Source organism: Eurytemora carolleeae, unplaced genomic scaffold (genome assembly GCF_000591075.1).
Source record: "Eurytemora carolleeae unplaced genomic scaffold, Eaff_2.0 scaffold978, whole genome shotgun sequence".
Classification (NCBI taxonomy): Eukaryota; Metazoa; Arthropoda; class Copepoda; order Calanoida; family Temoridae; genus Eurytemora; species Eurytemora carolleeae.
The window spans coordinates 20,097-31,577 of NW_019396868.1; the positions used below are offsets into that span (position 1 = coordinate 20,097).

At 30.1% G+C, this 11,481-nt stretch overlaps 1 protein-coding gene across 1 annotated transcript in view; it reads left to right on the forward strand.

Annotated features, from left to right (window-relative positions):
- LOC111709560 (uncharacterized) overlaps positions 1–9,420 on the forward strand; it is a gene marked incomplete at its 5' end in the record, with an annotated part of 29,294 nt that extends 19,874 nt beyond the window's left edge. The window contains 9 exon segments of the mRNA XM_023483288.1: positions 265–312; positions 709–757; positions 1,525–1,628; positions 2,555–2,625; positions 2,864–2,984; positions 4,145–4,180; positions 8,255–8,358; positions 8,676–8,756; positions 9,320–9,420. Of these exon segments, the coding sequence (XP_023339056.1) occupies positions 265–312; positions 709–757; positions 1,525–1,628; positions 2,555–2,625; positions 2,864–2,984; positions 4,145–4,180; positions 8,255–8,358; positions 8,676–8,756; positions 9,320–9,389 (684 nt within the window).
- Between the last annotated feature and the right edge of the window lie 2,061 nt (positions 9,421–11,481).

Consider the following 11,481-nt stretch of genomic DNA (forward strand, 5'->3'; position numbering starts at 1 on the left):
ATTTTTGAAAATGAACCACTCGTTTTGAATTGTAAAAAACGAAAAAATGATCGTTTTAAAAATTGATCGTCTCTTTAAAAACTATCGTTTTTTTAACAAAAAACGATCGTTTTTGGAAAAGATTTTGCTAATGAATCTGAGTTTTATGACAATTAATTTCAAGTTTTTTCAGATTAATTGTTTTTTATCGAACAAAAAATGTATTTTCTCTTAAAAACTGAAGATCTACTAATAATATAAATTAATACATTTTACCGTGTTTAGATGCCTCTAGTTCTTAAAGAGATAGAAGCAAGAACAGAAGATTCCCAGGTTAAAAGAGAAATTTTGAGATACATTTATATTTTTTATGTTGCAATTTTTAATCAAGTTTGGTCCATTTACTTCCTTGTCTTCACTGTATAAGTTACCTACAAGCTTTCTAGAGGATCCAAATTTTCAAATTTTTTTAGATAGAAATAAAAAATTACTACAATGAGATTTTTTTGGAATAGGATCTTAATTTTTAGACATAAGTTACTATTTGTTCAGTGAACATGAAACTCAGCATATACACAGATTGATTAAATGTCGTCTTCCTAATCATAATGGGCCCCACTGTACCAGCATTATTATTTATTCTCACATTCTTATTATTATCCATTTATCATCATTATTATTATCATCTAAAGTTTAAGCTATTATGATTATTTTTTATAATAATTTTAGGAGAAAGCGACAATTAGTAAGATACTCCAACTCAAGGAATTATCTTTACGTAAGTTTTATTTTTATTTAATATAATATTTTCTTATTTTTTTACAGTGATATAACATGCATCGTGCTGGAGAGAATTTTATCCCGCATTTTTCATGATTTTGGGTTTTAAAAAATCCCATACAACATTCGGGATTAAAAAACATGAATTTAAACCTGTAAGAAGCAAAAAAGTAAGTCCCGGCAAAAAAACATATTGTCCCACATGATAACACAACAAGTTGCATAATAAGAGAATTTTTATCAGTGGTGATAATTAATGATGCGCATTAAAATGTTAATAATTCTTGTTTTGAGAACATCATAAAATAATCTAATTTTGAAGCGCTAATTGGCAACCTTGCGAAAAGTTGCACATCAAGATTTTGGTTCTTAAGGGGAATGTGTATTGTATAAGAATACAAAAAAGTGTCAAAACGATTTGATTCAAGTTTACAGAGTGGATTGTCTAATTCTCAACGGGACCAAATGGACAAAAATGTCACATCGACCACAAGGTGAAAGATGAAACAATGAAAAAGGCTAAATCTCACAACATCAAAAGGTTAAACAGTAAGAAGGGTCAAATTACTACGAAAGCGACAATAATATTTTAGCAAAAAATAATCCCAATGAATTATTTAAAGATTTTATTTACAAAAGAATAAAGGCGATATTTGAAAATAAATGATACACAAGATCAACTATTTTGTAATCTTCACAAAAAAAGTATAAAATGAGTGATATTCATGAAATTCTCATCTATTTAAAAATACATAATGTGTACAGGTGAGCTGGATGATAAGATGAAATGGTTGAAAAATTTTGAAAGATTGCTTGAAATCCAGCGGAATCTAGTCTGGCCACCAGTCATGGAGCTAGAACCTAAACAGGTCGATATTTACCTTGTCTATTTAAAGGGATTACTCACGAAATCCATTTAAAGGGATTACTCACTAAATCCATTTTAAGGGATTACTCACTAAATCCATTTAAAGGGATTACTCACTAAATCCATTTAAAGGGATTACTCACTAAATCTATTTAAAGGGATTACTCACTAAATACATTTAAAGGGATTACTCACTAAATCCATTTAAAGGGATTACTCACTAAATCCATTTAAAGGGATAACTCACTAAATCCATTTAAAGGGATTACTTATTAAATCTATTTAAAGGGATTACTCACTAAATCCATTTAAAGGGATTACTCACTAAATCCATTTAAAGGGATTACTTATTTAATCTATTTAAAGGGATTACTCACTAAATCCATTTAAAGGGATTACTTACTTAATACATTTAAAGGGATTACTTACTAAATACATTTAAAGGGATTACTCACTAAATCTATTTAAAGGGATTACTCACTAAATACACTTAAAGGGAATACTCACTAAATCCATTTAAAGGGATTACTCACTAAATCCATTTAAAGGGATTACTCACTAAATCCATTTAAAGGGATTACTCATTAAATCCATTTAAAGGGATTACTTACTAAATCCATTTGAAGGGATTACTCACTAAATCCATTTAAAGGGATTGATTACTTAATACATTTAATGGAATTATTCACAAAATATGTTTATGGAATTGTTCATTAAATCCATTTATGTATGTAATGGAATTGTTTATTACCCATTTAAAGGAATTGCTTACCAAATCTGTTTAATGGAATTCTTCATTACACCCATTTAAAGGAATTGTTCACCAAATCTATTTAATGGAATTGTTCATTACATCCAATAAAATTTATTGTTAACCAACTTTTTTCAAGAAAGCCGGTTTCTTTTTAATTTGTATTATTTTTTCAGTTTTTCCCTGATTTTCTGAAAAGCGCTCTCGCCAAGCAGCCCTGCGAGCGATTAATCGTGAGCCCTAGAAGGTAATATATTTGAGATTTAAGCTTTATTAAACATTTTTACTAAAATAATCTTTTTCTGGGTTATTAATTAAGTTTAAAACCTGGTGATTTAACTAAAGATAATTTATGATTAAAAGTCCACAGCTCGGTAGCAAAAAACTCAACAAAAAAAAGAATAAACTTGTTCAAAGCATATTTCAGATATTTCGGCCATAATAATAATATTTTTTTATTATTTTGAAGATTTGTTTTATTTCAGACAAATCTTGATGGAGGGACCATTGTCCATGGTTGACTCTGGTAAGTCCTTGGAGATGTTTATAATCCTGTTCGATGACATGCTTCTAATCACCAGGAGGAAGAAAGCTCTCTCTAAGAAGGTAGTTAAGTAACTTTATATGTTCCTACCTTCTGGATACATAAATTTGAGATAATGTGTCCTGAGGTTTATTCCACCAGATCCCTTCAAAATCATTGCAACTATCAAAATTACATAGAACTGAGGTAGAGGGGGTAGGGTTTGTTTAAATGTATATTAACAATCTCTTATGAAATGTTAGAAAAACTTGCTTTTTGTAAAATAAAATCAATTAAAAAACTATGTTTCCCTGTTGCAACACCGCCCACACAAATTCAAATTTTGTTTCCAAACTAATATAAACCAGTTGCTAGCAGTTCTAACAAATAAGAGCAAAATGACTAAACAAACCCTTTCCTCCAACCTTAGTTTTTCCCACCTTGTAACAAACTATAGGTGTGAGTACTGTGTACTGTGTGTTTATGTGCAGAACACAGGGAGGTTCAATAAACATGAGAAATAAACACTTTTTAAAATTTATTCAAAAGTAAAAAAAGGCGAATCAATTCTGTGAGGAATGGATGCATGATGTCGATTTTTAATAAATACATCTGAAATACTTAACGGTTTATTTACCTGCAGTAGAGATGGTAGAGATGGGTATCATTCTTGTGAACGAACAAAATTTTTCGTAAATGATGGTGTAAAAAAAACTAATAATGGGCGAACAACTTGAACCGTTCAGAGAAATGAAAAAAACTATTTTTTTAACTAACGAAAAAACGAACGATTTAAAAGCGTTCAAAACATTCTAGATAGTTAATGAACGATTTACAAATCTTTCGTTCGACCGAACTTTAAAAAGCGATCGTTTTTAATGAGCAAACGAATTTTCAGAGCGATTCCGAATCAATTTAAAAGACAGATTTTTTTACTGAACGAGCAATTTTCTTAAAACACACACGTATTTTTCTGAAATAAATATTTTATTGAATGAGCGATTTTACTAAACGACCGTTTTAATTAATGATTTTGAGAGAGAATCAAATAAATTTTTTAACAAGGAAAAAACCAAAATGGGTTGTTTACGCATGATGAATGAAGAAAATAAATAAAAAAAACTGTTTACCATTGAGAAGTTGAGAACACTTAAGCTACCTGAATTTAACAGAGTGAAAAAGCGTTGAAAGATAATTCCCATGTTTTTTGGTTCTCCCTGTAGATAATAAAAATTGTGTTCAGAAATCCTTCTGTGAAAGTTTGACTAGTTCTTCTAGGGTAGGTTTATACTACAGTGGTAAACAGAAAACACTGGAATCATTGGAGTCTTAGTTTTTCATGCAAGAAACAAAATTTTTCAAAAGATTTTCCAATTTTAACTGATTATTTTTACAGCTTTATGCAATACAGCTTTAGATTTCAAAATTCTCCGGGATATTTTAAATTAAAAGAAAAATGGAGACGACAATCATCCAACAAGTTTCTAACTACTAATGTATACAATATACATGTATATTGTACAGTGGGACGGGGAGATGACGGATCTATGTTTGTACATGTACATGTTACACAAAACTTTGGGATTTATATGTACACAAAAGCTTGGAGTTTGTTTACGCCCCAAATATCCCAGATAGGACAGATATTGCATAAATCGTACGCATTTGCGTACTTATGAACCCTTAGAAATACTTGACTCGGTTTATTGAGCCAATTTTAGCTCAATGTTGGGAGAGAGATTGAGCGGCACAAGGTTATTATTAAAAAATATTACAATAGAAAAGACGACATCTCCAATCCTATCTGTGATTTCTGTGTTTTACATACATTGGTTTTCATAAAACAGTAAAAGATATTTAAGAAAATTTACTGTATTTGATGTACGTTGTCATAAAGCAAATAGTTTCACCAATATCTTAAAAATCAACTTATCAATTAAATTAAGTCTCTGTCTCATGTTCGTCGGAATATTTAACTAAACTTAGTCTAAAGTCGTCGTTGTATTCAATAGTTTGTGGGGATTACTTTATGTTTGATGACATTTTTCAAGTTTAAAAACCTTTTTATACAACAAAACAAATAGTAAACAAAAAATACAGAATTTGCACTACACACGGTATTTAGTATTATCACTACACAGTACACACTACATACCCCTTCACCTGCAGTGTAACAAGAAAATAGTAAACCTAACCCAAACCTAATCTTATAATGTTACTTTTTTCAGGTAGGAAGAGATATTTAAAACTGTATAAAGAAAAATTACTTTTAAAATTTTAGTTGTTTCGAGAGAAAAATTAGTTTTTCTGATATTTTCATTTCAGCTCTCCCTTTTCGAGCAACCTGTAAGTTGAAATAAAATTCAAATTTTCCTATTTAAAGAGGATTCATGTGGCATGTACCCTGTAAAGTAGGTCATACTTTCTGATGATAAAAAAAAAGATAGAACCCTTGGGGGTCAAAGGCTACAAGGCATGTAGACAAAAAAAAATTCCAGCTGATGATATCTCATAAGGCAAAGTTGACATTTGTTTTAAGACAACAAAATCACTGCCTAGAGACCCAAAAATAAAAAGAGGTTGCGAAATATCTACACATATTTTTTCTAATTTTACAAAAAATTCAAATCTGTTGATAATTTCAAAAAGTTGTAAAATTATACATTAATTAGGCCATTAGATAAAAAATGCGGTTTTCTTGTTCTCTAGGCCTTGCAGCCAAAAAAAACCCACAAAGGCTGTTCATTTTCTTCGTCATGATAGTATGGACTCCCTTGTACAGTGTACAGTTTACTAACCGTGAATCCACTTGTGTTATATTACCTTGTACTGGTGTACAGGGCTTAGTTTATAATTGCATCATCCGTCATGATAATATTTGGCATTTTTTTCAACGCAGCAAAAAGAAATTTCATTTTAGTTTGTATGATTTTAAAGACAACTTCTTGTTTTGAATTATTAACACGGGGAAAATGCTTTATTTTTTTAAATCTTTTCACTCTTGTTTGCAAAAAGAAATCATAAAAAATTATAAATGTTAAAAGGCTGCAAGGCCGTACCAAAAGTTATTATGGAAAAAAATCTTAATTTAATATTTTAAAGTTCCAAATTTTATCATTTGAATTAAAATCAACTAGAAAAGAGATAAAGAAATCTAAAAGTCGATTATTTTAAGTTATAAATTATAATTAGTGTGCATGAACTTAATAAACTAAATAAATAAATAAAATAAAAGATGTTTTAAATTAAATTTACAACAACGTTTTCAACGATTTGTAGTTTTTTAAAACAATGATTTAATGTTTCTTAATTCCTGTACAGTGTACATAGTTTAGTTAGTTATTCTTTAAGTTATTTTAGCAATGATGATAAATAATTTAAACCATGTACAATACACATTTGAAATTACGTTTACAGACCCTTGAAAGCAAGGTTGTATAATATGGTTGGTTACTCTCAATGCGATCCAATTTGTAGGGAAAATGTTGCATGCAAGATAGATAGAATCCACCTATTACGTCACCGATTATAGAGGCAAGAGTGACGTCAACTACGGATTCTATCTATCTATGCTAAGGAGACGACATTTTCCGTACATTGGAGCGCATCGAGAGTAACCAACGTTATTAAAGAACCTTGCTTTAATGGTAACTTAAACTTATTTGTAGACAGACGGGCAACTGAAAAATATATTAAACTTTTATTAGGACCTCCCCCCCCTCACGAATCCTGTGAATTGCACCTTAATAATGTAGATAGGAAAATATGTAGATATCTAACATTTGAAGTCCATGTTAATACTGTTATCAGCTGAAGTCAGTTAAGGCCCAGTGATAAAGAGCACAAAATCTCTTGCAAAAAAATTCATGGGAACTTTGCCAATTTTTTCTAAAAAATATCTATAGTTAAAACAATTGGGTTATTGTTTAGAAATGAATATGTATATGTAATGTACACAAAAGTATTAGTAAGTGAGTTAAAGGCCAAGGCGACACTTCAAAGTTGACTCAGTTGTAAAAATATAAGTCTGGATCTAAGTGCAGGATGTTTTTTAAAATTTTTTTAAGCATAATACATTGTGATTTAAAAAAGGACTGGGGAGTGAGGATCCTAAGTCCCTCTCAAATGATTTTAAGCGAGCTCAGATTCGTCATAAGACCGATTTACGAAAGGTTTTTGGAATATTGTCAATAGCATTAAACTATCATAACAATTTTATCAAGCTTTATATCATGTCTAAACTTCTATAGAGTAAATAATTATACTTTAATTATTCTATGTTATTAATTTTTGTCTAAATATACTTAAAATAAAAATAAAATTGAATTTAAAGATTTCCGATGAGATTTAACAAGATGACAATGTAATTTTCCAATATCTCTATCAGATAAGAACTCTATTCTGGAAATATAGAAACGAAGAAATTTCTCTGAAATATTTTCTTGATCTTCTCAATCTTATAAATCCATTTTACTAGACTCTGTCTTCAAATAATTGTAACATTTCAATTTAGCTCTAGAAACCACCATTTTTTCTCTAACTATAATACATCATAAAAGCATCAATTCAAAATTTTGCGGATTATTGTTTTTATGGTGCATTTACAAATAAATGTTATTGGCTATTTGAAACTCAATTTAAAAAAAAGGTTTAAAAATAACAAAAACCGTGTGTGTTTTAGCATATTTTCCACTAAAATAAAATTAATGTTATTTAAAATCGTATAATCTCTACTTTAATTAAATATATTTTCTTTAATATTGAATTAATCTATTCATCTTGTTTAATCTTGTTTTTACGAATTCAATCAAGAACTTATCTTATTGAATCTTTTTTAATATTTTCATGTTGATATCTCTCTTTTTTTTGGTCTCAGCCAGATCATTTTTTTTAGATTTTAAAAATATATTGTATAAAGTAACTTAACGATATTATGTAGAACCAATGTAGTAAAGGGAAATGAGAGAAGATGTAAGGAGGGGTTGGTTTACAATTAGAAGTCACGTGTATTGGGACACATCAAAAACTGGTTCTATTACAAGTTAGTGAAAAGAAAATGGAACCGAATTTAATGAATTTGAACTGCTTACCGCCGGTTCAACTACTTTCTTAATCTTTAAATTTAAATCGGTGATTCAAATTTTAACAGTAGGCAGTAGGTAGTTCAGCTAAAATTCAATAAATTCGGTTCCAGAATTACCCCTATCCTTGATTCTACTCACATTAGAACAGGGCATGCACACTGCACATTGTACACTGTACATTGTAACTGTCCTGTCTTAGAATAATTGGGAACTGTCCTATTTATATCAAATTCTGGATAAAACCTCTTTTCAGCCTTGTTTTCTTCTAGAAATCAAGCATCACCGACTCCTGGCCAGCTCCCTGTAGTACGGTAAAGAATACTGATGTTGCACTCAAGTACATTGTTTACAAACAACCTCTCTCACTGGATAGGTATGTACCATACACACTGCAAAGCGTACAGTACACAATTAAAAGTGTACACTGTACACTGGGGAAATAGCAAAAACTTATTTTTTATACATGAAAATCCGCAACTCTGAAATTTCCAACAAATCTTTATATCGTGTTTTTATTACAGGGTGTCCCAAAATTAGTCTTTAACTTGAGTTTAATTTTATAACACTCACTTTTGAAAAGGTTTTTTTTACATTTTTTATTCGAATCCTTGTTACTACTACTTAGAGGGTCAAATTATTAAATTGTAGTTTTATAATCTTTATATCTTTATTTTATTTTCTTCTTTTTAGGTTTTTTATCCACGATGTTTCAACTGAAGAAGCAACTTTGGCTAAACTGGAAAATGCTTTTATAATAATCAGTCTTAATAGGTAGAAATATAGTTCTAATTTCAATCTTAATAGGTAGAAATATAGTTCTAATTTCAATCTTAATTAGTAGAAATATAGTTCTAATTTCAATCTTAATAGGTAGAAATATAGTTCTAATTTCAATCACCAAAAAATTCTTAGAATAAGTCTTAAATACGAGAAAGTCCACTGGGAAAATAGTCTTGAATTTTAAACAGTATTTTGTTTTCAAATATTTTCTAGGCATAGTTTGAAAAGTTGAAATGTTATTTGGTGTTTTCATTTCAAAGATCTTTCTTCCAAAATTTTTATTAGATATATTCTAATTCGTATTATCATAAAGGACGTGAGCCTGACTCTAATAAAAACGCATAAATAACTTCCAGTATATATATTTCTTATAACTTATTACAAGAGGGTACTATGCCCCGTATCTGTTCTATCTCATTCTGTTGAATCTTGTGGAACTTGTTTAAAGCGGCCAGGCATCGTCTTCCACATTATCACCATTAGATGGATTCTATCATAAGAGAAATTATGAGAGAAATTATTAGAGAAATTATTAGATGAAATTATTTGATAAGGTTTCAGCAGATCATTGGTGTTCATACATTTCAAGCACAGTCGGAAACTGTTAAGGTAAATAGACTGTAAACAGTACAAAATATACTGTACAGTATAACCTGTATAATATATACTGTACAGTATATATTGTACAAAATACACTGTACAGTATAACCTGTACAATATAAACTGTTCAGAATAACCAGTGCAATATAAACTGTACAGTATAATCTGTACAATATATACTGTACAGTATAACCTGTACAATATATACTGTACAGTCTAACCTGTACAATATATACTGTACAGTCTAACCTGTACAATAAATACTGTACAGTATAACCTGTAAAATATATACTGTACAGTATAACCTGTACAGTATTATAACCTGTACAGTATAACCTGAACAATATAAACTGTACAGCCTAACTTGCACAATATATACTGTACAGTATAACCTGTACAATATAAAATGTACAGAATAACCTGTACAATAAATACTATACAGTATAACCTGTGCAATATATACTGTACAGTATAACATGTACAATATATACTGTACAGTATAATCTGGACAATATATACTGTATAGTAAAATCTGTACAATATATACTGTATAGTAAAATCTGTACAATATATACTGTACAGTATAACCTGTGCAATATAAACTGTACAGTATAACCTGCACAATATATACTTTATTGTATAATCTGTACAATATATACTGTACAGATTATACAATAGTACAGTATATACCGTATAGTATAATCTGTACAACATATACTGTATAGTATAATCTGTACAATATATACTGTACAGTATAACCTGTACAATATATACTGTACAGTATAACCTGTACAATATATACTGTACAGTATAACCTNCAATAGTACAGAACAGTATTCAGGGTAGGTACAATAGTACAGAACAGTATTCAGGGTAGGTACAATAGTACACAACAGTATTCAGGGTAAGTACGATAGTACACAACAATATTCACGGTAGGTAGTACAGAAAGTATTCAGGGTAGGTACAATTGTACAGAACAGTACTCATGGTAGTTACAATAGTACAGAACAGTACTCATGGTAGGTACAATAGTACAGAACAGTATTCAGGGTAGGTACAATAGTACAGAACAGTATGCAGGGTAGGTACAATAGTACACAACAATATTTAGGGTAGGTACAATAATACAGAACAGTATTCGGGGTAGGTACAATAGTACAGAGCAGTATTGAGGGTAGGTACAATAGTACAGAACAGTATTCAGGGTAGGTACAGTATTCAGGGTAGGTACAATAGTACAGAACAGTATTCAGGGTAGGTACAATAGTACAGAACAGTATTCGGGGTAGGTACAATAGTACAGAACAGTATTCGGGGTAGGTACAACAGTAGGATACATATATGATTCACTGGCTCGGTTAAGAGCTCAGTCGGATGTACCGGAGTACAGAAGTTCCGGAATACAGAAGTACGGGAGTACAGAAGTACAAAAGTGTGGAAGTGCAAGAGTACAGAAGTACCGGAGAACAGAAGTACCGGAGAACAAAAGTACCAAAGAACAGAAGTACCAAAGAACAGAAGTACACGAGTACAAAAGTACCAAAGTTCACGACTACAAAAGTACAAAAGTACACGATAACAAAGGTACACAAGTACAAAAGTACAAAATTACACGAGTACAAAAGTACAAAAGTACAAAATTACACGAGTACAAAAGTACACGAGGACAAAAGTACAAGAGTACAACAATACACTAATACAAAAGTATACGAGTAAAAAAGTACACGAATACAAAAGTACACAAGTTTAAAAGTACACGAGTACAAAAGTACACGTGTACCAAAGTACACGAGTAAAAAAGTATACAGTAGTACAAAAGTATAGGAGTTTAGGAGTACAGGGGTACAGTGATAAAGGAGTACATGAGTACATGAGTACATAAGTACATAAGTACAGGAGTAATGGATTACATGAATACAGAAGTGCAGAAGCACTGGAGTAAATGAGTACAGAAATACAGGAATACATTACAAGAAAATTAAACTATGAAGCATGAATTCTTTAAAAAAAATATTTTTTAGAAACAATAATTTAATTTTGTTGCAGGAACCTGCCCAGTGTTCTGGACCAAGAATGGATTCCTAAACATAAAGAAGAAAAAGTTTGAAACAGT